General features: G+C 50.7%; 2 protein-coding genes across 2 annotated transcripts in view; one reads left to right on the forward strand and one right to left on the reverse strand.

Annotated features, from left to right (window-relative positions):
- The window catches only part of LOC138350608 (uncharacterized), a 401,046-nt gene that overhangs the window by 51,292 nt on the left and 322,641 nt on the right, over positions 1–27,113 (forward strand). The window lies entirely within an intron of this gene.
- LOC123752047 (uncharacterized) lies at positions 1,003–13,300 on the reverse strand. Its single transcript, XM_045734113.2, has 3 exons — positions 10,134–13,300; positions 8,657–9,091; positions 1,003–5,143 (listed from the first exon to the last, which is right to left on the reverse strand). The coding sequence occupies exons 1-3, from the start codon at positions 12,805–12,807 to the stop codon at positions 4,989–4,991; spliced, it is 3,264 nt and encodes a 1,087-aa protein (XP_045590069.2). The 5' UTR covers positions 12,808–13,300; the 3' UTR covers positions 1,003–4,988.

Genomic DNA, 27,113 nt, shown 5'->3' on the forward strand with positions numbered 1-27,113 from the left:
GACATGCGTTACACTAACAAAGCCATTCAACTATCACCAATTTTAACGTGAATTGCGTAATTTCATATTAGTATTTAAACAATGATTGATATATGAATATTATAAAATTTTCTGTTAAACAGACACTCGAAGTTTTTCCAGGTCAGCAATGGTGACTTTTTCCCAGTTTAAATGTTATAAGGTTGGGTACTGTTCTCACTGTCAGCAGCAACAGTTCGACAGTGAGGTATAGTGACGGTGTCTATGACAGGAAAATGTCAGGAAAGGTTATCTTGAGGTTATCTTGAGATGATTTCGGGGCTTTAGTGTCCCCGCGGCCCGGTCCTCGACCAGGCCTCCACCCCCAGGAAGCAGCCCGTGACAGCTGACTAACACCCAGGTACCTATTTTACTGCTAGGTAACAGGGGCATAGGGTGAAAGAAACTCTGCCCATTGTTTCTCGCCGGCGCCCGGGATCGACCCCGGGACCACAGGATCACAAATCAAGTGTGCTGTCCGCTCGGCCGACCGGCTCCCTGACCCTGATTGTGACCGGTTGTCACAATCACTGAGTCTTATACCCTCAGATGTAACTAGTTAGGTCATCTTCAAATATTTTTTTTTTTTAAATAAGACTTTCCTCTCCAGTCACTTAAAGAAAAGTCAAAGTAATATTAAACTTTGCATAGACAGTATCGATCATCATATGCAAATCTTTTGCTAAATTTTAAAAGCCTAAGTTATCTTGCAACGATTTTAAGTTTTTCTTAATTTATTTCTATCAACATTTTTGTATCATCGGAAACTAGGTAATGTTGCACTTGAGTGTTGTATCAACATGGTTTATATATACGGTAAACAAGACAGGTCTCAGGCCAGAGTCCTGAGGACCATTGACAACGTTTACCACTCGGATTTGTCTTACTCTGTTTCTGTTGAAAAAGTCATATCATATACCACTAGCAAGTTAATACCTCCAAACAATAGGCCTCAGAGAATGAGTGAAAATAAAAGTGTTTAAATTGTTTAAACTTATATGTTACTTTATTTCAGATAATGCATGTATTTACTTTAATACTTGCAGTACTGAACTATAAAAAATATAGTACAGTACTACTTACTGTATCAAAGGAGGTGTACATATTGCAGTTTCTTTACTAAAGTAATTATACATTTAAGTGTGCAGAAGGACACTTGCTGTATTAAACTACTTGAACAGTAAGCTGCATACTGTATGAAATATCTTGTACAGTACGTTAATTACTGTAATAAAGTAAGTGCCCAAAAGCTAGCTACTGTATTAGAGCAAATTTACAAAAGAATACTGATAATACTAAAAAACATATATACAGTAAGCTGCTTAATGCATTATGGTAAATTGCAATAGGCAACTTACTGTATTTAGTTGTACATTAAGCAACTTAAAATATCAAAGATGTATATATGCTCCTGCTTAATCTTGATGATAATAAGGTTAAGGCAGCCTAAAAGTCAGACAAAAATTCTCAATGCCTAAAATCCTTAATAAAATGTTACAATAACTAAGATCCCTTAACAAATAAAGAGCCAAGACTAATAATAGCGATTCAATAAACAATAGTAAATAAAGTCATATTGATAATAAAGTGTAGAAAATTCAAATATATCAAGTTCATACCAAAACTTATTCATAAAATCAGCAAACAAATGCTTATTTATACCTTCCACTACAGACTGGAAGGCTGCTTATCTATCCCTTCCACTACAGACTGGAAGGCTGCTTATCTATACCTTCCACTACAGACTGGAAGGCTGCTTATCTATACCTTCCACTACAGACTGGAAGGCTGCTTATCTATACCTTCCACTACAGACTGGAAGGCTGCTTATCTATACCTTCCACTACAGACAGGAAGGCTGCTTATCTATACCTTCCACTACAGACTGGAAGGCTGCTTATCTATACCTTCCACTACAGACTGGAAGGCTGCTTATCTATACCTTCCACTACAGACTGGAAGGCTGCTTATCTATACCTTCCACTACAGACTGGAAGGCTGCTTATCTATACCTTCCACTACAGACAGGAAGGCTGCTTATCTATACCTTCCACTACAGACTGGAAGGCTGCTTATCTATACCTTCCACTACAGACTGGAAGGCTGCTTATCTATACCTTCCACTATATTTATACTATTTCAGTACACATAAGGGGCATAACTGGCCAACCTCTCACAGTGTTCATGACAGAACACTCATGAACACTCGAGATACCTGGAGGATCAGGTATCCAGAGGATACCTGATCAACGAGGTTGTGAGTCATATGTCAGGCTGCGAGCAGCGGCGTCCAGTAGCCTGGTTGACCAGTCCAGCAATGAAGAGGCCGGGCCGCGGGGACGCTAAGCCCCGAAACAACCTCAAGGAAGGTATCTCCAGCATACTAAAACTCACTCATACCTCCAGCATACTAAAACATATTCATGCCATCAGCATACCATATCTGTTCATATATCCAGTATAAACAAATTATTTATATCATTAATATAACAAAACCCATCCATACCACTTGCGTACCAAAGCTCATTAATACTACAGCATAAAAACTCATTCTTACAATGGACACAAGAAATTTGTTGACCAGACCACACACTAGAAGGTGAAGGGACGACGACGTTTCGGTCCGTCCTGGACCATTCTCAAGTCGATTGTGACAATCGACTTGAGAATGGTCTGGTCAACATAATTTAGCCACGTTATTGTGACTCATCGCCGACACAAGAGATCCTTTAATCCACCATCATACACATTCATACCACCCACTTGTAGTCTACCAGTTGGTCGTTCTGGGGACCATGACCCCTGGTCTCCGACCATGTCTCCTGGCTGCTGGTCTGGTCACCGACCATGTCTCCTGGCTGCTGGTCTGGTCACCGACCATGTCTCCTGGTCTGGTCACCGACCATGTCTCCTGGTCTGGTCACCGACCATGTCTCCTGGCTGCTGCTCTGGTCATCCAGGCTGTTAGACACGTCTGCTCACAGCCTAAAGTCACAGCCTGGTTGATCAAGTAACCTTTGGATATATTTATCATACAACCAACACACAAAAACTTATACAAACCACAAACATACACACGGTCTTGTTGTATGTTTAACTAAACCCAACTTGTGATAAAACTTTGATAAACCCGTCAGTGGTAAGAGTTCCAGCGAGGTCCTCGTGTGTAGGAGGACATTGGTCTCAATGTTATGTACATCTGTAGATTACTGTACATCTACACATGTACATCTGTAGATTATTGTACATCTACACATGCACATCTGTAGATTACAGTACATCTACACTTGTACATCTGTAGATTATTGGACATCTACACATGTACATCTGTAAATTACTGTACATCTACACATGTACATCAGTAGATTACTGTACATCTACACATGTACATCTGTAGATTACTGTACATCTACACATGTACATCTGTAGATTACTGTGCATCTACACATGTACATCAGTAGATTACTGTAAATCTACACATGTAAATCTGTAGATTACTGTACATCTACACATGTACATCTGTAGATTACTGTACATCTACACATGTACATCTGTAGATTACTGTACATCTACACATGTACATCTGTAGATTACTGTACATCTACACATGTACATTTGTAGATTACTGTGCCTCTACATCAGTAGATTACTGTACATCTACACATGTACATCTGTAGATTACTGTACATCTACACGTGTACATCAGTTGATTACTGTACATCAACACTTGTACATCTGTAGATTACTGTACATCTACACATGTACATTTGTAGATTACTGTGCCTCTACATCAGTAGATTACTGTACATCTGTAGATTACTGTACATCTGTAGATTACTGTACATCTGTAGATTACTGTACATCTACACATGTGCATCTGTAGATTACTGTACATCTACACATGTACATCTGTAGATTAGTCTACATCTATACAGTACATCTGTAGATTACTGTGCATCTACACGTGTACATCTGTAGATTACTGTACATCTACACATGTACATCTGTAGATTACTGTATATCTACACATGTACATCTGTAGATTACTGTACATCTACGCATGTACATCTGTAGATTACTGTAGATCTACACATGTACATCTAATACTTGATGAGATGTAATCATCTCATTGAGAGATGTACATCATAATCATTGAATTGTAATGTACATCTATATTGGTCTCGTGAGGCTGGTCTCAACAACCAGCTCCTCGTAGATGTGTCCTTGTACATTATTGGTCTCGTGAGGCTGGTCTCAACAACCAGCTCCTCGTAGATGTGTCCTTGTACATTATTGGTCTCGTGAGGCAGGTCTCAACAACCAGCTCCTCGTAGATGTGTCCTTGTACATTATTGGTCTCGTGAGGCAGGTCTCAACAACCAGCTCCTCGTAGATGTGTCCTTGTACATTATTGGTCTCGTGAGGCAGGTCTCAACAACCAGCTCCTCGTAGATGTGTCCTTGTACATTATTGGTCTCGTGAGGCTGGTCTCAACAACCAGCTCCTCGTAGATGTGTCCTTGTACATTATTGGTCTCGTGAGGCTGGTCTCAACAACCAGCTCCTCGTAGATGTGTCCTTGTACATTATTGGTCTCGTGAGGCTGGTCTCAACAACCAGCTCCTCGTAGATGTGTCCTTGTACATTATTGGTCTCGTGAGGCTGGTCTCAACAACCAGCTCCTCGTAGATGTGTCCTTGTACATTATTGGTCTCGTGAGGCAGGTCTCAACAACCAGCTCCTCGTAGATGTGTCCTTGTACATTATTGGTCTCGTGAGGCTGGTCTCAACAACCAGCTCCTCGTAGATGTGTCCTTGTACATTATTGGTCTCGTGAGGCTGGTCTCAACAACCAGCTCCTCGTAGATGTGTCCTTGTACATTATTGGTCTCGTGAGGCTGGTCTCAACAACCAGCTCCTCGTAGATGTGTCCTTGTACATTATTGGTCTCGTGAGGCAGGTCTCAACAATCTACCGTATAGAAACAATATTAAAATTGTTAAGCGACGCACCGAGCTCTTGGAGGTACTTCTTGTTCTCCTCACTGTCCCGGATCTCAATCCAAAGGCTACCACCAGTGACGCCCCTCCGGTGAAGTCCTCGCAGGAGTCTCTCCCCACCCACACCTGTAGATGAGAGGGAACATTGAAGCCCACACCTGGCTACTCTCCCCACCCACACCTGCAGATGAGAGGGAACATTGCAGCTCACACCTGGCAACTCTCCCCTCCCACACCTGTAGATAAGAGGGAACATTGCAGCCCACACCTGGCTACTCTCCACACCCACACCTGCAGATGAGAGGGAACTCTGAAGCCCACACCTGGCCACTCTCCACACCCACACCTGCAGATGAGAGGGAACTCTGAAGCCCACACCTGGCAACTCTCCCCACCCACACCTACAGATGATAGGGAACTCTGAAGCCCACACCTGGCAACTCTCCCACCCACACCTGTAGATAAGAGGGAACATTGCAGCCCACACCTGGCTACTCTCCACACCCACACCTGCAGATGAGAGGGAACTCTGAAGCCCACACCTGGCCACTCTCCACACCCACACCTGCAGATGAGAGGGAACATTGCAGCTCACACCTGGCAACTCTCCCCTCCCACACCTGTAGATAAGAGGGAACATTGCAGCCCACACCTGGCTACTCTCCACACCCACACCTGCAGATGAGAGGGAACTCTGAAGCCCACACCTGGCCACTCTCCACACCCACACCTGCAGATGAGAGGGAACTCTGAAGCCCACACCTGGCAACTCTCCCCACCCACACCTGCAGATGAAAGGGAACACTGAAGCCCACACCTGGCTATACCTCACACCCATCTCTTAAGGAGGAGGAGGAGGAGGAGGGTAGTGGTGCAGAGGAGGAGGGTAGTGGTGCGGAGGAGGAGGAGGAGGGTAGTGGTGCAGAGTAGGAGGAGGGTAGTGGTGCAGAGTAGGAGGAGGGTTGTGGTGCAGAGGAGGAGGAGGGTAGTGGTGCTGAGGAGGAGGAGGGTAGTGGTGCAGAAGAGGAGGAGGGTAGTGGTGCAGAGGAGGAGGAGGGTAGTGGTGCAGAGGAGGAGGAGGGTTGTGGTGCTGAGGAGGAGGAGGGTAGTGGTGCAGAGGAGGAGGAGGGTAGTGGTGCAGAGGAGGAGGCGGGTTGTGGTTCAGAGGAGGAGAAGGGTAGTGGTGCAGAGGAGGAGGAGGAGGGTAGTGCTGCAGAGGAGGAGGATAGTGGTGCAGAGGAGGAGGAGGGTAGTGGTGCAGAGGAGGAGGGTAGTGGTTCAGAGGAGGAGGAGGGTAGTGGTGCACAGGAGGAGGGTAGTGGTGCAGAGGAGGAGGGAAGTGGTGCAGAAGAGGAGGGTAGTGGTGCAGAGGAGGAGGAGGGTAGTGGTGTAGATAAGGAAGAGGGTAGTGGTGCAGAGGAGGAGGAGGGTAGCGGTGCAGAGGAGGAAGAGGGTAGTGGTGCAGAGGAGGAGGAGGGTAGTGGTGCAGAGGAAGAGGGTAGTGGTGTAGAGGAGGAGGGTAGTGGTGCAGAGAAGGAGGAGGGTAGTGGTGCAGAGGAGGAGGAGGGTAGTGGTTCAGAGGAGAAGGGTAGTGGTGCAGAGGAAGAGGAGGGTAGTTGTGCAGAGGAGGAGGAAGGTAGTGTTGCAGAGGAGGAGGGTAGTGGTGCAGAGGAAGAGGAGGGTAGTGGTGCAGAGGAGGAAGGAAGTGATGCAGAGGAGGAGGATGAGAGTAGTGGTGCAGAAGAGGAGGAGGAGGGTAGTGGTGCAGAGGAGGGAGTAGTGGTGCAGAGGAGGAGGAGGGTAGTGGTGCAAAGGAGGATGAGGGTAGTGGTGCAGAGGAAAATGAGGGTAGTGGAGCAGAGGAGGAGGAGGGTAGTGGTGCAGAGGAGGAGGAGGGTAGTGGTGCAGAGGAGGAGGAGGGTAGTGGTTCAGAGGAGAAGGGTAGTGGTGCAGAGGAAGAAGAGGGTAGTTGTGCAGAGGAGGAGGAGGAGGGTAGTGGTGCAGAGGAGGAGGAGGGTAGTGGTGCAGAGAAGGAGGAGGGTAGTGGTGCAGAGAAGGATGAGAGTAGTGGTGCAGAGGAGGAGCGTAGTGGTGCAGAGTGGGAGGGTAGTGGGGCTGAGGAGGAAGAGGAGGGTAGTGGTGCAAAGGAAGAGGAGGAGGGTAGTGGTACAGAGGAGGATGACGATAGTGGATCAGAGGAGGAGGCTAGTGGTGCAGAGGAGGAGGAGGGTAGTGGTGCAAAGGAGGATGAGGGTAGTGGTGCAGAGGAGAAGGAGGGTAATGGAGCAGAGGAGGAGGGTTGTGGTGCAGAGGAGGTGGTGGGTAGTGGTGCAGAGGAAAAGGAGGGTAGTGGTGCAGAGGAGGAGGAGGGTAGTGGTGCAGATGTGGAGGAGGGTAGTGGAGCAGAGCCAGATACCATAAACCACCACAACCTCGACCACCATTAACAATAACCACCACTACCACTAATCACAACCATCAGCCACCACAATTACCAACCACAGCAATCAACCACCACCACCACCAACCACTACCACCAACAATAAACATCACCCACCACTGCCACCAACCACAACCTACCACCACAGCCACCAACCACAACCCAGCAACAATTCCACCACCACTACCATGGATTCTCTATTAAGTGAAAGTAATGAATAAAATATTTTTAACCTACCTTTTATTATGCTTCAATTTTATTTCTAGAATATGTAGAAATATATTTTTAATATATTCCTAAATTTGTTATATATATGCTATTAATCAGGAAAACGATTTTTATGCAACATTTAAGGTTGCGACACGGTCTCAAAATTGTTTAGCCAAAGTTGTGCAGTAAGTTGTGGCAACTTATTTACAACCACACAATAACGTAGCTAATACATGAAAACAAACGTTTTCACAGCTTTCAAACACCTTCAAGGTACGTTGTGGCAACCTAAAATTGTTTCCTGGACCCCACCTGCAGGTGAGCGGGAACACTGAAGCCCACACCTGGCTACTCTCCCCATCCACACCTGCAGAAGAAGCCCCACACCAGCATATTCTCCTCATCCAAACCTGCATATCAGAGTAAATACTGAATTCTACAACTGGGACCATTGCCAGCGCCCACTTGCAGATGAGACGGAACAGTAAACCAACACCTGTCTCTTTCACACCTGACTACTTTCCCCACTCACACCTGCAGATGAGAGGGAACACTAAAGCACACACCTGGCTACTCTCCCCACCCACACCTGCACATGAGAGGGAACACTAAAGCCCACACCTGGCTAGTCTCCCCACCCACACCTGCACATGAGAGGGAACACTAAAGCCCACACCTGGCTACTCTCCCCACCCACACCTGTCTATGTCACACACTCATGCCAAAGAAAACTTTTATCAAGTAAATCTAGCTTGTATTAAGCAAGACAATGTTGGGCTAAATATTGATCAGTGTTATCTTATAAGCAGTGAAGCTTGCTTAATGAATATTCTTGGTCGCTAAACGGTGCTCAAAGTTACTCAAGAAGCCTTATAAGTTCTCTAATTCATGACTTTTAATGTAAAAATATTTTTGAAACCACCGGAAGCACTGTGAATTAAACAACTGAGTTACAGATATTCACGTGTTAAAATGTCGTCAATACGTACTGGTGAGACGCGTGTTACGGAAGACCAGGCGACTACACCCTTCTCTTGAGAAAGGACACAGCTGAGCCGCCAGATGGCAGCACCAATCTATGGCTGGGTCGTCATCAGTGAGGTCCCAGCTGGTCAGGCGGAGCTCCCTTCCCTGGTACGGCATACTGCCCAGTGTGTACGGGTCCACGTAGCCCGTGGCGTCCATGGTGTCCGGGTCCACGTAGCCCGTGGCGTCCAGGGTGTCCGGGTCCACGTAGCCCGTGGCGTCCAGGGTGTCCGGGTCCACGTAGCCCGTGGCGTCCAGGGTGTCCGGGATCACGTAGCCCGTGTCGTCCAGGGTGTCCGGGTCCACGTAGCCCGTGTCGTCCAGGGTGTCCGGGTCCACGTAGCCCGTGTCGTCCAGGGTGTCCGGGACCACGTAGCCCGTGTCGTCCAGGGTAATGTCTGAAGACATACACTGAGATACAGTCACGGTCGTTACTGGTATGTTCTAAGATATAACAAGAAGACATACTGAGTCATCCACTCACCTTACTGCTGGGTTTATTACCTGATGACAAGTCCGTATTTTGGACAGTATTAATAGCATCTAAACTATGTATTAATAGCTTTTAAAAGCCATGGTCAAGGTCATCTGTATCAATGGTCAAGGTCATCTGTATCATGGTCAAGGTCACAGTCATGGTTATCTTTATCAATGGTCAAGGTCTCATTAGAAGGTCATATAAACTAAGTCAAGGTCACAGTGAAAGGTCATCTGGACCAAGTATAAAGGTCACAGGGATAGATGGGTCACCTGAATTAAGGATCAAAGTTACGGAAGGTCTAATTAACCAAGGGATCAAGGTCACAGTGAAAGGTCATCTTAAACAGGAATTAGGTCACAGTGAAGGGTCATCTTGGACAGGAATTAGGTCAGTGTGAAAGGTCATCCTGAACAGGAATTAGGTCACAGTGAAAGGTCATCCTGAACAGGAATTAGGTCACAGTGAAAGGTCATCTTGAACAGGAATTAGGTCACAGTGAAAGGAGATCTGTACCACGAGTCAAAGTCAAAGTGGTAAGTCATCTGAACCAAAAGTATGGCGTCGCTAAATACTTCATGAAATTATTTATGCACAAGAATATATACAGCAGCGGAATGTTTCGAAAATTTATTATTCATGGAGTAGTCGCCCTTAATAAGTCTATATTTGTAATCAAAGTAGAAGGTTTGTCACCCTTAGGGTGACTATATTTGTAAACAATATAAGGTGTTTGTCTCCCTTAAGGTGACTATATTTGTAAACAATATAAGGTGTTTGTCTCCTTTAAGGTGATTATGTTTGTAAACAATATAAGGAATCTTTCGTCCATAAGGTTGTAAACATATATGTAAACAATGTAAATCTGAATTACTATATTAAACATGACGAATGAAGCCTTTGCGTAATTTTGGTATTAATAAATAACCCTAAAAATTATGGTGGAAAATATGAATATTTACCAAGACGTTGCAGGTGAGGAAGGTGAGGCAGGTGACGGATGAGGACGGGCAGTTGCTGTGGTGTGAGGCGCAGGGTGAGGCTCTCGAGGGTGTGAGGCAGGAGGGGTATGTCTGCCTCAAACAAGACACCATCAAACTCCTCTAAGATACACTTACTGCCGGGGGCTGTCAGCCTCTCCAAATGTTGTTTTGATATAACACTTCTCTCTTTGCTGTCTAAACTATAGTCAAGATCTAAGGATATGGTTACCTTCATTTTTGCCAGCACTGACAGTGCAGACAGGCGCTGCTTTAGTTGGGTTGTATCGTTTATGACTAGGCAAATGTTCTTAGGTGTCACCTTCTTAAGAACAAGCGGCAGGACAACCCACGAGTCAACACTCTCTATTCTCCACTCTTGTTCTGTATGCAGCTTCTCACACACGGCTTGGATGACGTGCTCACTCCCGCGGGACTCTGCTACATGCTTCAACAGCTCGTCAGTCTCAGGTGTAACCATCTCGCACAGGTCAATTATGTGAGTAATGAACATGTGCTCTACTCCCCGGGCACACAGCACCCCGGTAGTGCTGACTAAAATGTTATCCCATCTGTGGTGCGCCCAAAGCTCATGTTGCACGGCGCTAATATCAAACTTTGACCCTCTCAGGTGATCTCCCAAGGAGCGTTTTTCCTTACGTACAACATCCACCAAGAGGTCAATGATTATAGACCTTTCCCCTGACACACGGTGTGATGCTGGATCACCTCGGTCTTGCTCAGCCCTCAACAAGAGATCGACCAGCCCCCTGCTGGCACAATACTCCTGGTACCTGGCGTGAAAATAGCCAAACACCCACACCACACTGAGGCCCCGACGGTAGCTGCTTCTTGTGAAATAGTTGGACAAGACCTCGTCCTGCGGCAGTCCCAGAGTTTTACACTTCTCCCTAATCTCCGCTTCCGTTTCCGGCCGAAGGTCGTACTCCTGCCTCTGGATCCCTCTTAAACTAATCTCTTCAAAGAACAACAGAAACTGGTCACATTTTCCTTTGGGGTCAGCCACATTTTTGTCTGTGAGTCTGGACACCAGTTTGCTGGTTATGAAGTCATGAATCTTCTCGTAGACTTGAGTGTTTGTGGTGAGATTGTTAAATTCTTCTGGAGCCTCGACACACAGCAGCGCCAACAAGGTCAAGGTGAGTGGAGTGTTGAGGTACTCACCCAGGAACTGACTCATCTGCTCCAGCCGCTGGGTAAACCTCCCTGTAATGACACTCCGTTGGCTCTCTTCCTCCACCAGCACCTTGATGGTTCTCTCGGCGAACTCCACGCGACGTTCTGGAGTGATGCCCAATACGAGGATGTTGCAGCGAGGTCTGGTGTGTGGGACGAGCTGTGACAGTTGTTGGTCCCACCCCGGCCGTGTGGTTATCACCAACCTCACATCCTTGCCAGGCAGGTGCAACAGCTCCTTCACCAGCCTTCCTGAATGGTCGTTGACCTCGTCGTAGCCGTCAATCAGGACTAATATATTTAAGCTCAAGATTATCTCCTTAAACTGCTGGAAGTCGACACCAGAATCACGAAGTGTTTGAGGCAGTAACTGGCGGAGGAGATCTTCGAAGGTATTAAGATGTATGTCCCTGCACTGTACATAGAAAACGAGGTCCACAGTGCCCAGGTGACGTATGGCAGCAGGGTCCTCTACCCACTTCTCGAGGATGAGCTTGAGTAAAGTTGTCTTGCCCATACCACCTTCCCCCGTCAGGAGGACACACTGAGGGACTCTTCCGTCCTCTCGTCTCATACTCAAGATGTGTTCATAGTCTATATCCTGACCCTTGGCAGCGTGGGAGGGTCTTGTGCTATCCTGACCCTTGGCCGCATGGGAGGGTCTTGCCCCTATGACGGGATCTTCAAGGAGTCGTAGTCGTGTAAAAGCAAGACTTGGGTTGTAGTTAATGTTGAGGAGGAGCCAGGGTGCGGGAACAATCTGGTACAGCAGTTTATACCCGTCAGTTAGCTCCTGCTTGTTCATCTGCTTAACCTCTTCTGTGATGTGGCTTCTGAACATCTTAATCTCCTGGCGGAGCTGAGGCAAGTACGCCACATCTGAGGGATCCAGCGGCTCTCTGACCTTCGCTAGCAGACCACCAATATACTTGGTGACATCTCTGGTCACGTGGTCCACATCCTGGCTGTTTGTCCTACACCGGACGCCGGCCTCAGCCAGCATCTTGGCCAATAAGTCACTGAGCTCCGTCAGTGTTGACGTAAGATCTTGCTCTGACATTCCCACATTATCATGGGCCAACGTGTTTCGGTGTTGCTTCAGGCTGTAAATAAGGTGTTCAAGTGATGGTCCCTGAGGCCCTGGAGTGGTCCACGTGGGGTCATTCATCTCAGCCAGACCACACACATGTTGCAGGAGTTTATACAACAGGGTGATGTCAAAAGTTGCCGCGTCAGAGGAAGCTTCGAGTTTATCCCTCTGGTGATCATCGAAGACACGCCTGTACTGAGCATTGGTGTACCCCAAGTCCTGAGTGAGGTAAGTCACTACTGGGAAGGTGCCCCGGTACGACCACATAAACACACTTGCTAGCGCGTCTCGTCCTGCCTTAGTCACAGCCAGTCCATACCGCAGTCTGTTCACATCTTCCGGTTGGATAACAGGACTCGAGGCCGCCATATTGGGCCGTATGATTCTCACCTCACACAACTGTTGTCAAGTTTCACACAAGCAGTAAATGTCCCACGCTGGTTTTGTTATTATATTATGTTTAAAAACATAACATTGTTTCCCACTGTCGGAGACGGGCAGCTTGTTAGGCTTATGTAGGCCTTCCTAAGCCAACGACAGACCTTCCTCAGGATGCATCCCTCAACAGTTGACTAATTTCCAGGTTAATGTTTACTGCTAGGTGAACAGAGGTATCAGGAGGCTGAGCATCTCACACTGCCAGGGAATCAAACTCGGATCTAATCGGTGATGATCCGACTGCATTAACCACAATACAGTCACTTAATTGACCAAAAATATAAGTGATTTCCAAATAAACCAAACTTTACAAAATGTGTTCACATGTTAATGCAATATTCGGTTCCAGCTTTATTTGTTATTTTCAATTTGTTCTTTAACTAGTTAATTTCTTCTGTCTTTATACTCTTCAGAATTCTGTCATCTGGAAGAACAATTTAACGTTATTAAAACAAGATGTTAGTGTTAAACATTGGGTCAGAAATACATTTTTGAGATCACTAAAACAAATAAAGTTCCAAAGTCTGCCTCCTGAATTTTTTTATATATTTTATAACTTAAAACTTGTCAATATTTTGACCAAACTCCTGTGATCATTGTGGTGTTGGCTTCTGGTTTAGGTAGAGTAATGGTGCTCATTTTCTCACACAGAAATATACGGTGTAGCATTTAGTAATGTTATTCTCTGCCTTTATCTTGCTCTTGTAAGGACCTATTTAGATTAAACCGTTCAGTTTGGTCAACATACAATTTACTGGACATAATTTGACTTGAACCCATAAAGAGAAGAATGACAAAGTTGATCTCAGGAATTAGAAATCTCCCTTATTAAGAGAGATTAAGGAAGCTATGTTTACACATTCTTCGGAAAGTATAGTTGATATTATTGATGTTGTCAAAAGGATGAAAAGTTATATTGAAGGTAGTAATAATAAGTTGTTAACTGCATCAACACAAAATAGAGCAAGAAATGATAAATCTGTACCAATAAGAAATAATGTCTGCTTCTCTGTCTATGCGAGCTAGAAGACCCTACTCAGGGAGCTAGCCTCACCTAATTTCTAACAGTAATTCCTGCTGGGTATGTGCCCAACAGGGAATGGCATATATGTAGGGAGTACAACTTTAAAGAGTACCAAACCTACCCCCCTACCACGAACTTTGCTATATCATATTAATTAGGCTTTGAATTATTTATTTATTTTCTTGCAAGGGTTCCCATCTGAGCTTCTGTGTAGATCGCCCTCTCCCCCTCCGCTCTCTTGTGGACAATATTCACAGTATAATGTTAACAACTTACATGGAGTTTACTACAAGTAAACTTCCGTCCCCTGAGAGTCTCTTATAGGAGCAATGATGGCGGGCCGCGTAGAGGCTCATCATATAAAATGGCCGCCTAGAGGCACATAAAATGGCCGCCTAGAGGCACATAAAATGGCCGACTAGAGGTGCATAAAATGGCCGCCTAGAGGCACATAAAATTGCCGCCTAGAGGCACATAAAATGGCCGCCTAAAAGCAACATAAAATTGCCGCCTATAGGCACATAAAATTGCCGCCTAAAGGCACATAAAATGGCCGCCTAGAGGCACATAAAATGACCGCCTAGAGGCACATAAAATGGCCGACTAGAGGTACATAAAATGGCCGCCTAGAGGCACATAAAATGGACGCCTATAGGTGCATAAAGGGCCGCCTAGAGGCACATAAAATGGCCGACTAGAGGCACATAAAATGGCCGCCTAGAGGCACATAAAATGGCCGCCTAGAGGCACATAAAATGGCCGCCTAGAGGCACATAAAATGGACGCCTATAGGCGCATAAAGGGTCGCCTAGAGGCACATAAAATGGCCGCCTAGAGGCACATAAAATGGCCGCCTAGAGGCACATAAAATGGCCGCCTAGAGGCACATAAAATGGACGCCTATAGGTGCATAAAGGGCCGCCTAGAGGCACATAAAATGGCCGACTAGAGGCACATAAAATGGCCGCCTAGAGGCGCATAAAGGGGGCCGCCTAGAGGCGCATAAAGGGGCCGCCTAGAGGCACATAAAGGGGACAGACAGAGGCACATAAAGAGCCGCCTAGAGGAACATAATGGGTCGCTTGTAGGTACATAAAGGGGCCGCCTAGAGGCACATAAAGGGGCCGCCTAGAGGCACATAAAGGGGCCGCCTAGAGGCACATAAAGGGGCCGCCTAGAGGTACATAATGGGTCGCCTGGAGGTACATAATGGGTCGCCTAGAGGCACATAATGGGTCGCCTAGAGGTACATAATGGGTCGCCTGGAGGTACATAATGGGTCGCCTAGAGATACATAAAGATGCCGCCTAGAGGCACATAAAATTGCCACCTTAAGGTCCATGGAACGGCCGCCTACATTCACATAAAATGGACGTCTAGAAGCCCCTAAATAGCCACCAAGAGGCCTATTAAGCGGCCGCCTTAAAGCACATAAAATGGCCACCAGGACGCAAATAAAATGGCCGCCAAGAGGCTCCTAGAATAGCCCCCTAAAATCCCATAAACAAGCCGCCTAGAGGCATGTAAAGATGCCGCCTAGAGGCACATAAATGGGCCGCCTACAGATACATAAAGAGGCCGCCTAGAGGTATATAAAGGGGCCGCCTAGAGGTACATAAAGAGGCCGCCTAGAGGTATATAAAGGGGCCGCCTAGAGGTACATAAAGAGGCCGCCTAGAGGTATATAAAGGGGCCGCCTAGAGGTATATAAAGGGGCCGCCTAGAGGTACATAACAGAGCCGCCTAGAGGCACATAAAGGGCCGCCTAGAGGCACATAAAGGAGCCGCCCAGAGCCACATAAAGGAGCTGCCTAGAGGTACATAAAGGGCCGCCAAGAGGCACATAAAGGGGCCGCCGAGAAGTACATAAAGAGGCCGCCTAGAGGTACATAAAGCGGCCGCCAAGAGGTACATAAACGAGCCGCCTAGAGGCACATAAAGGGCCGCCTAGAGGCATATAAAGGAGCCGCCTGGAGGTATATAAAGGAGCCGCCTAGAGGCACATAAAGGAGCCGCCTAAAGGCACATGAAGGACCCGCCTAGAGGCACATAAAGGAGCCGCCTGGAGGTACATAAAGGAGCCGCCTAGAGGCGCATAAAGGAGCCGCCTAGAGGAGCATAAAGGAGCCGCCTAGAGGCTCATAAAAGAGCCGCCTAGAGGCACATAAAGGAGCCGCCTAGAGGCACATAAAGGGCCGCCTAGAGGCACATAAAGGAGCTGCCTGGAGGTACATAAAGGAGCCGCCTAGAGGCGCATAAAGGAGCCGCCTAGAGGCGCATAAAGGAGCCGCCTAGAGGCGCATAAAGGAGCCGCCTAGAGGCTCATAAAAGAGCCGCCTAGAGGCACATAAAGGAGCCGCCTATAGGTACATAAAGGGGCCGCCTAGAGGCTCATAAAGGGCCGCCTTGAGGTACATAAAGGAGCCGCCTAGAGGCACATAAAGGGCCGCCTAGAGGCATATAAAGGAGCCGCCTAGAGGCGCATAAAGGTGCCACCTTGAGGCGCATGAAGGGCCGCCTAGAGGCACATAAAGGAGCCGCATAGAGGCGCATAAAGGTGCCGCCTAGAGGCGCATAAAGGGCCGCCAAGAGGCACATAAAGGGGCCGCCTAGAGGCGCATAAAGGGCCGCCTAGAGGCACATAAAGGGGCCGCCTAGAGGCGTATAAAGGGGCCGCCTAGAGGCACATAAAGGGGCCGCCTAGAGGCGCATAAAGGGCCGCCTAGAGGCACATAAAGGAGCCCCCCTAGAGGCGCATCAAGGTGCCGCCTAGAGGCACATAAAGGGCCGCCTAGAGGTACATAAAGGGCCGCCTAGAGGCACATAAAGGGCCGCCTAGAGGTACATAAAGGGCCGCCTAGAGGCACATAAAGGGCCGCCTAGAGGCGCATAAAGGGCTGCCTAGAGGCGCATAAAGGGCCGCCTAGAGGCGCATCAAGGTGCCGCCTAGAGGCACATAAAGGGCCGCCTAGAGGTACATAAAGGGCCGCCTAGAGGCATATAAAGGGCCGCCTAGAGGCGCATAAGGGGCCGCCTAGAGGCACATAAAGGGCCGCCTAGAAGCGCATAAAGGGCCGCCTAGAGGCGCATAAAGGAGCCGCCTAGAAGCACATAAAGGAGCCGCCTAGAAGCACATAAAGGGGCCGCCTAGAGGTACATAAAGGGGCCGCCTAGAGGCACATAAAGGCCCGCCTAGAGGTACATAAAGGGGCCGCCTTGAGGCACATAAAGGCCCGCCTAGAGGTACATAAAGGCCCGCCTAGAGGCACATAAAGGGGCCGCCTAGAGGCACATAAAGGAGCCGCCTAGAGGCGCTTAAAGGCCCGCCTAGAGGTACATAAAGGCCCGCCTAGAAGCACATAAAGGGCCGCCTAGAGGCGCATAAAGGGCCGCCTAGAAGCACATAAAGGGGCCGCCTAGAGGCAGATAATGGGCCGCCTAGAGGCACATAAAGGGCCGCCTAGAGGCACAAAAAGGGGCCGAATAGAGGCGAATAAAAGAGCCGCCTAGAGGCGCATAAAGGGCCGCCAAGAGGCACATAAAGGGGCCGCCTAGAGGCGCATAAAGGGCCGCCTAGAGGCACATAAAGGGGCCGCCTAGAGGCACATAAAGGGCCGCCTAGAGTTGCATAAAGGGGCCACCTAGAGGTACATAAAGGGCCGCCTAGAGGCATATAAAGGAGCCGCCTAGAGGCACATAAAGAGGCCGCCAAGAGGCACATAAAGGGTCGCCTTGAGGATCATAAAGGGGGCCGCCTAGAGGTACATAAAGGAGCCGCCTAGAGGTACATAAAGGGACCGCCTAGAGGTACATAAAGGGGCCGCCTAGAGGTACATAAAGGAGCCGCCTAGAGGTACATAAAGGGACCGCCTAGAGGCTCATAAAGTGCCGCCTAGAGGCACATAAAGGGCCGCCTAGAAGCACTTAAAGAGCCGCCTAGAGGCTCATAATGGAGCCGCCTAGAGGTACATAAAGGGACCGCCTAGAGGCACATAAAGGGCCGCCTAGAGGCACATAAAGGGCCGCCTAGAGGTACATAAAGGGACCGCCTAGAGGCACATAAAGGGCCGCTTAGAGGCACATAAAGGGGCCGCCTAGAGGTACATAAAGGGGCGCCTAGAGGCACATTAAGGGGCCGCCTTGAGGCACATAAAGGGGCCGCCTAGAGGCACATAAAGGGCCGCTTAGAGGCACATAAAGGGCCGCAGAGAGGCACATAAAGGGCCGCCTAGAGGCACATAAAGGGGCCGCCTAGAGGCACATAAAGGGCCGCCTAGAGGCACATAAAGGGCCGCCTAGAGGCACATAAAGGGCCGCCTAGAGGCGCATAAAGGGCCGCCTAGATGCACATAAAGGAGCCGCCCAGAGGCACATAAAGGGCCGCCTAGAGGCACATAAAGGGCCGACTAGAGGCACATTAAGGGGTCGCCTAGAGGCACATAAAGGGCCGCCTAGAGGCACATAAAGGGCCGCCTAGAGGCACATAAAGGGCCGCCTAGAGGTGCATAAAAGGGCCACCTAGAGGCACATTAAGGGGTCGCCTAGAGGCACATTAAGGGGGTCGCCTAGAGGTACATACAGGGGCCGCTTAGAGGCACATAAAGGGCCGCCTAGAGGTGCATAAAGGGGCCACCTAGAGGTACATAAAGGGCCGCCTAGAGGCACATAAAGGGGCCGCCTAGAGGCACATTAAGGGGTCGCCTAGAGGCACATAAAGGGCCGCCTAGAGGTGCATAAAGGGCCGCCTAGAGGTACATAAAGGGGCCACCTAGAGGTACATAAAGGGCCGCCTAGAGGCACATAAAGGGGCCGCCTAGAGGCACATTAAGGGGTCGCCTAGAGGCACATAAAGGGCCGCCTAGAGGCACATTAAGGGGTCGCCTAGAGGTACATACAGGGGCCGCTTAGAGGCATATAAAGGGCCGCCTAGAGGTGCATAAAGGGGAAACCTAGAGGTACATAAAGGGCCGCCTAGAGGCACATAAAGGGGCCGCCTAGAGGCACATTAAGGGGTCGCCTAGAGGCACATAAAGGGCCGCCTAGAGGTGCATAAAGGGCCGCCTAGAGGTACATAAAGGGGCCACCTAGAGGTACATAAAGGGCCGCCTAGAGGCACATAAAGGGGCCGCCTAGAGGCACATTAAGGGGTCGCCTAGAGGCACATAAAGGGCCGCTTAGAGGCACATAAAGGGCCGCCTAGAGGCACATAAAGGGCCGCCTAGAGGCACATAAAGAGGCCGCCTTGAGGCACATAAAGGGCCGCCTTAAGGCACATAAAGTGCCGCCTAGCGGCACATAAAGGGCCGCCAAGAGGTACATAAAGAGCCGTGTAGAGGCATATAAAAGGCCGCCTAGAGGCACATAAAGGGGCCGCCTAGAGGCATATAAAGGGGACGCCTCGAGGCACATAAAGGGCCGCCTAGAGGCACATAAAGGGGCCGCCTAGAGGCACATAATTGAGCCGCCTAGAGTAAACATAAAGGGCCGCCTAGAGGCATATAAAGGGGCCACCTCGAGGCACATAAAGGGGCAGCCTCGAGGCACATAAATGGGCAACCTAGAGGCACATAAAGGGCCGCCTAGAGGCACATAAAGGGGCCGCCTACAGGCACATAAAGGGGCCGCCTAGAGGCACATAAAGGGCCGCCTAGAGGTACATAAAGAGGCCGCCTAGAGGTACATAAAGGCCCGCCTATAGGTGCATAAAGGGGCCGCCTACAGGCACATAAAGGGGCCTCCTACAGGCACATAAAGGGGCCGCCTAGAGGCACATAAAGGGCCGCCAAGAGGCACATAAAGGGGCAGCCTACAGGCACATAAAGGGGCCGCCTACAGGCACATAAAGGGGCCACCTAGAGGCACATAAAGGGGCCGTCAACAGGCACATAAAGGGGCCGCCTACAGGCACATAAAGGTGCAGCCTAGAGGTACATAAAGGGCCGCCAGGAGGCACATAAAGGGCAGCCAAGAGGCACATAAAGGGCCGCCTAGAGGCACCTAAAGGGACGCTTAGAGGTATATAAAGGGCCGCCTAGAGGCACATAAAGGGGCCGCCTAGAGGCACATAAAGGGGCCGCCTAGAGGCACATAAAGGGCCGCCTAGAGGCACATAAAGGGGCCGCCAAGAGGCACATAAAGGGGCCGCCAAGAGGTATATAAAGGGCCGCCTAGAGGCACATAAAGGGCCGCCTAGAGGTACATAAAGGGCCGCCTAGAGGCACATAAAGGGCCGCCTAGAGGTACATAAAGGGGCCGCCTAGAGGCACATAAAGGGGCCGCCTAGAGGCACATAAAGGGCCGCCTAGAGGCACATAAAGGGCCGCCTAGAGGCACATAAAGGGGCCGCCTAGAGGCACATAAAAGGCCGCCTAGAGGCACATAAAGGGCCGCCTAGAGGCACATAAAGGGCCGCCTAGAGGCACATAAAGGGCCGCCTAGAGGCACATAAAGGGCCGCCTAGAGGCACATAAAGGGGCCGCCTAGAGGCACATAAAGGGCCGCCTAGAGGCACATAAAGGGCCGCCTAGAGGCACATAAAGGGCCGCCTAGAGGCACATAAAGGGACCGCCTAAAGGTACATAAAGGGCCGCCTAGAGGCACATAAAGGGGCCGCCAAGAGGCACATAAAGAGCCGCCAAGAGGCACATAAAGGGCCGCCTAGAGGCACATAAAGGGCCGCCTAGAGGTACATAAAAGGCCGTCTAGAGGCACATAAAGGGGCCGCCTAAAGGCACATAAATGGCCGTCTAGAGGCACATAAAGGGGCCGTCTAGAGGCACATAAAGGGCCGCCAAGAGGCACAGAAAGGGGCCGCCTAGAGGCACATAAAGATCCGCCAAGAGGTACATAAAAGGCCGTCTAGAGGCACATAAAGGGCCGTCTAGAGGCACATAAAGGGGCCGCCTAGAGGCACATAAAGGGCCGCCAAGAGGTACATAAAGGGCCGTCTAGAGGCACATAAAGGGGCCGTCTAGAGGCACATAAAAGGCCGTCTAGAGGCACATAAAGGGCCGTCTAGAGGCACATAAAGGGGCCGCCTAGAGGCACATAAAGAGCCGCCAAGAGGCACATAAAGGGCCGCCTAGAGGCACATAAAGGGCCGCCTAGAGGTGCATAAAGGGCCGCCTAGAGGTACATAAAGGGGCCACCTAGAGGTACATAAAGGGCCGCCTAGAGGCACATAAAGGGGCCGCCTAGAGGCACATTAAGGGGTCGCCTAGAGGCACATAAAGGGCCGCTTAGAGGCACATAAAGGGCCGCCTAGAGGCACATAAAGGGCCGCCTAGAGGCACATAAAGAGGCCGCCTTGAGGCACATAAAGGGCCGCCTTAAGGCACATAAAGTGCCGCCTAGCGGCACATAAAGGGCCGCCAAGAGGTACATAAAGAGCCGTGTAGAGGCATATAAAAGGCCGCCTAGAGGCACATAAAGGGGCCGCCTAGAGGCATATAAAGGGGACGCCTCGAGGCACATAAAGGGCCGCCTAGAGGCACATAAAGGGGCCGCCTAGAGGCACATAATTGAGCCGCCTAGAGTAAACATAAAGGGCCGCCTAGAGGCATATAAAGGGGCCACCTCGAGGCACATAAAGGGGCAGCCTCGAGGCACATAAATGGGCAACCTAGAGGCACATAAAGGGCCGCCTAGAGGCACATAAAGGGGCCGCCTACAGGCACATAAAGGGGCCGCCTAGAGGCACATAAAGGGCCGCCTAGAGGTACATAAAGAGGCCGCCTAGAGGTACATAAAGGCCCGCCTATAGGTGCATAAAGGGGCCGCCTACAGGCACATAAAGGGGCCTCCTACAGGCACATAAAGGGGCCGCCTAGAGGCACATAAAGGGCCGCCAAGAGGCACATAAAGGGGCAGCCTACAGGCACATAAAGGGGCCGCCTACAGGCACATAAAGGGGCCACCTAGAGGCACATAAAGGGGCCGTCAACAGGCACATAAAGGGGCCGCCTACAGGCACATAAAGGTGCAGCCTAGAGGTACATAAAGGGCCGCCAGGAGGCACATAAAGGGCAGCCAAGAGGCACATAAAGGGCCGCCTAGAGGCACCTAAAGGGACGCTTAGAGGTATATAAAGGGCCGCCTAGAGGCACATAAAGGGGCCGCCTAGAGGCACATAAAGGGGCCGCCTAGAGGCACATAAAGGGCCGCCTAGAGGCACATAAAGGGGCCGCCAAGAGGCACATAAAGGGGCCGCCAAGAGGTATATAAAGGGCCGCCTAGAGGCACATAAAGGGCCGCCTAGAGGTACATAAAGGGCCGCCTAGAGGCACATAAAGGGCCGCCTAGAGGTACATAAAGGGGCCGCCTAGAGGCACATAAAGGGGCCGCCTAGAGGCACATAAAGGGCCGCCTAGAGGCACATAAAGGGCCGCCTAGAGGCACATAAAGGGGCCGCCTAGAGGCACATAAAAGGCCGCCTAGAGGCACATAAAGGGCCGCCTAGAGGCACATAAAGGGCCGCCTAGAGGCACATAAAGGGCCGCCTAGAGGCACATAAAGGGCCGCCTAGAGGCACATAAAGGGGCCGCCTAGAGGCACATAAAGGGCCGCCTAGAGGCACATAAAGGGCCGCCTAGAGGCACATAAAGGGCCGCCTAGAGGCACATAAAGGGACCGCCTAAAGGTACATAAAGGGCCGCCTAGAGGCACATAAAGGGGCCGCCAAGAGGCACATAAAGAGCCGCCAAGAGGCACATAAAGGGCCGCCTAGAGGCACATAAAGGGCCGCCTAGAGGTACATAAAAGGCCGTCTAGAGGCACATAAAGGGGCCGCCTAAAGGCACATAAATGGCCGTCTAGAGGCACATAAAGGGGCCGTCTAGAGGCACATAAAGGGCCGCCAAGAGGCACAGAAAGGGGCCGCCTAGAGGCACATAAAGATCCGCCAAGAGGTACATAAAAGGCCGTCTAGAGGCACATAAAGGGCCGTCTAGAGGCACATAAAGGGGCCGCCTAGAGGCACATAAAGGGCCGCCAAGAGGTACATAAAGGGCCGTCTAGAGGCACATAAAGGGGCCGTCTAGAGGCACATAAAAGGCCGTCTAGAGGCACATAAAGGGCCGTCTAGAGGCACATAAAGGGGCCGCCTAGAGGCACATAAAGGGCCGCCAAGAGGTACATAAAAGGCCGTCTAGAGGCACATAAAGGGGCCGCCTAGAGGCACATAAAGGGGCCGCCTAGAGGTACATAAAAGAGCCGCCTAGAGGTTCATAAAGGGCCGCCTAGAGGTTCATAAAGGGCCGCCTAGAGGTACATAAAAGGCCGCCTAGAGGCACATAAAGGGTCGCCTAGAGGTACATAAAAGGCCGTCTAGAGGCACATAAAGGGGCCGCCTAGAGGTACATAAAGGGCCGCCTAGAGGTACATAAAAGGCCGCCTAGAGGTACATAAAGGCCCGCCTAGAGGCACATAAAGGGGCCGCCTAGAGGCACATAAAGGAGCCGCCCAGAGGCGCATAAAGGCCCGCCTAGAGGTACATAAAGGCCCGCCTAGAAGCACATAAAGGGCCGCCTAGAGGCGCATAAAGGGCCGCCTAGAAGCACATAAAGGGGCCGCCTAGAGGCACATAAAGGGCCGCCTAGAGGAACATTAAGGGGCCGCCTAGAGGCACATAAAGGGCCGCCTAGAGCACATTAAGGGGCCGCCTAGAGGTACATAAAGGGACCGCCTAGAGGCACATAAAGGGCCGCTTAGAGGCACATAAAGGGGCCGCCTAGAGGCACATAAAGGAACCGCCTAGAGGCACATAAAGGGCCGCCTAGAGGCACATTAAGGGGCCGCCTTGAGGCACATTAAGGGGCCGCCTAGAGGCACATAAAGGGCCGCTTAGAGGCACATAAAGGGCCGCAGAGAGGCACATAAAGGGCCGCCTAGAGGCACATAAAGGGGCCGCCTAGAGGCACATAAAGGGCCGCCTAGAGGCACATAAAGGGCCGCCTAGAGGCACATAAAGGGCCGCCTAGAGGCGCATAAAGGGCCGCCTAGATGCACATAAAGGAGCCGCCCAGAGGCACATAAAGGGCCGCCTAGAGGCACATAAAGGGCCGACTAGAGGCACATTAAGGGGTCGCCTAGAGGCACATAAAGGGCCGCCTAGAGGCACATAAAGGGCCGCCTAGAGGCGCATAAAGGGCCGCCTAGAGGCGCATAAAGGAGCCGCCTAGAAGCACATAAAGGAGCCGCCTAGAAGCACATAAAGGGGCCGCCTAGAGGTACATAAAGGGGCCGCCTAGAGGCACATAAAGGCCCGCCTAGAGGTACATAAAGGGGCCGCCTTGAGGCACATAAAGGCCCGCCTAGAGGTACATAAAGGCCCGCCTAGAGGCACATAAAGGGGCCGCCTAGAGGCACATAAAGGAGCCGCCTAGAGGCACATAAAGGGTCGCCTAGAGGTACATAAAAGGCCGTCTAGAGGCACATAAAGGGGCCGCCTAGAGGTACATAAAGGGCCGCCTAGAGGTACATAAAAGGCCGCCTAGAGGTACATAAAGGCCCGCCTAAAGGCACATAAAGGGGCCGCCTAGAGGCACATAAAGGAGCCGCCCAGAGGCGCATAAAGGCCCGCCTAGAGGTACATAAAGGCCCGCCTAGAAGCACATAAAGGGCCGCCTAGAGGCGCATAAAGGGCCGCCTAGAAGCACATAAAGGGGCCGCCTAGAGGCACATAAAGGGCCGCCTAGAGGAACATTAAGGGGCCACCTAGAGGCACATAAAGGGCCGCCTAGAGCACATTAAGGGGCCGCCTAGAGGTACATAAAGGGACCGCCTAGAGGCACATAAAGGGCCGCTTAGAGGCACATAAAGGGGCCTCCTAGAGGCACATAAAGGAACCGCCTAGAGGCACATAAAGGGCCGCCTAGAGGCACATTAAGGGGCCGCCTTGAGGCACATAAAGGGGCCGCCTAGAGGCACATAAAGGGCCGCTTAGAGGCACATAAAGGGCCGCAGAGAGGCACATAAAGGGCCGCCTAGAGGCACATAAAGGGGCCGCCTAGAGGCACATAAAGGGCCGCCTAGAGGCACATAAAGGGCCGCCTAGAGGCACATAAAGGGCCGCCTAGAGGCGCATAAAGGGCTGCCTAGATGCACATAAAGGAGCCGCCCAGAGGCACATAAAGGGCCGCCTAGAGGCACATAAAGGGCCGACTAGAGGCACATTAAGGGGTCGCCTAGAGGCACATAAAGGGCCGCCTAGAGGCACATAAAGGGCCGCCTAGAGGCGCATAAAGGGCCGCCTAGAGGCGCATAAAGGAGCCGCCTTGAAGCACATAAAGGAGCCGCCTAGAAGCACATAAAGGGGCCGCCTAGAGGTACATAAAGGGGCCGCCTAGAGGCACATAAAGGCCCGCCTAGAGGTACATAAAGGGGCCGCCTTGAGGCACATAAAGGCCCGCCTAGAGGTACATAAAGGCCCGCCTAGAGGCACATAAAGGGGCCGCCTAGAGGCACATAAAGGAGCCGCCTAGAGGCGCATAAAGGCCCGCCTAGAGGTACATAAAGGCCCGCCTAGAAGCACATAAAGGGCCGCCTAGAGGCGCATAAAGGGCCGCCTAGAAGCACATAAAGGGGCCGCCTAGAGGCACATAATGGGCCGCCTAGAGGCACATAAAGGGCCGCCTAGAGGCACATAAAGGGGCCTAATAGAGGCGAATAAAAGAGCCGCCTCGAGGCGCATAAAGGGGCCACCTAAAGGTACATAAAGGGGCCGCCTAGAGGCACATAAAGAGGCCGCCTAGAGGCACATAAAGGGGCCGCCTAGAGGCACATAAAGAGCCGCCTGTAAGTACATAAAGGGCCGCCTAGAGTTGCATAAAGGGGCCACCTAGAGGTACATAAAGGGCCGCCTAGAGGCATATAAAGGAGCCGCCTAGAGGCACATAAAGAGGCCGCCTAGAGGCACATAAAGGGTCGCCTTGAGGCTCATAAAGGAGCCGCCTAGAGGCACATAAAAGAGCCGCCTAGAGGTACATAAAGGGACCGCCTACAGGTACATAAAGGGGCCGCCTAGAGGTACATAAAGGAGCCGCCTAGAGGTACATAAAGGGGGCCGCCTAGAGGTACATAAAGGAGCCGCCTAGAGGTACATAAAGGGACCGCCTAGAGGTACATAAAGGGGCCGCCTAGAGGAACATAAAGGAGCCGCCTAGAGGTACATAAAAGGACCGCCTAGAGGCTCATAAAGTGCCGCCTAGAGGCACATAAAGGGCCGCCTAGAGGCACTTAAAGAGCCGCCTAGAGGCTCATAATGGAGCCGCCTTGAGGTACATAAAGGGACCGCCTAGAGGCACATAAAGGGCCGCCTAGAGGCACATAAAGGGCCGCCTAGAGGCACATATAGAGGTCACCTTGAGGCACATAAAGGAGCCGCCTAGAGGCACATAAAGGAACCGCCTAGCGATACATAAAGGGCCGCCTAGAGGCACATAAAGGGCCGCCTAGAGGCACATAAAGGGCCGCCAAGAGGCACATAAAAGGCCGCCTACAGGTACATAAAAGGGCTGCCTAGAGGTACATAAAAAGCCGCCTAGAGGCACATAAAGGAGCCGCCTAGAGGCACATAAAGGGGCCGCCTAGAGGTACATAAAGGGACCGCCTAGAGGCACATAAAGGGGCCACCTAGAGGCACATAAAGGGCCGCCTAGAGGCACATAAAGGAGCTGCCTAGAGGTACATAAAAGAGCCGCCTAGAGGCACATAAAGGGGCCGCCTAGAGGCACATAAAGAGGCAGCCTAGAGGCACATAAAGGAGCCGCCTGGAGGTACATAAAAGAGCCGCCTAGAGGTTCATAAAGAGCCGCCTAGAGGTTCATAAAGGGCCGCCTAGTGGTGCATAAAGGGGCCGCCTAGAGGTACATAAAAGAGCCGCCTAGAGGCACATAAAGGGGCCGCCTTGAGGCACAAAAAGGGGCCGCCTAGAGGCACATAAAAGGGCCGCCTAGAGGCACATAAATGAGCCGCCTAGAGGTACATAAAAGAGCCGCCTAGAGGTTCATAAAGGGCCGCCTAGAGGTTCATAAAGAGCCGCCTAGAGGCACATAAAGGAGCCGCCTAGAGGTACATAAAAGAGCCGCCTAGAGGTTCATAAAGGGCCGCCTAGAGGCACATAAAGGATCCGCCTGGAGGCACATAAAGGGCCGCCTAGAGGCACATAAAGGTCTGCCAAGAGGCTCATAAAGGGCCGCCTAGAGGCGCATAAAGG

Source organism: Procambarus clarkii, chromosome 46, assembly GCF_040958095.1.
Source record: "Procambarus clarkii isolate CNS0578487 chromosome 46, FALCON_Pclarkii_2.0, whole genome shotgun sequence".
NCBI lineage: Eukaryota > Metazoa > Arthropoda > Malacostraca > Decapoda > Cambaridae > Procambarus > Procambarus clarkii.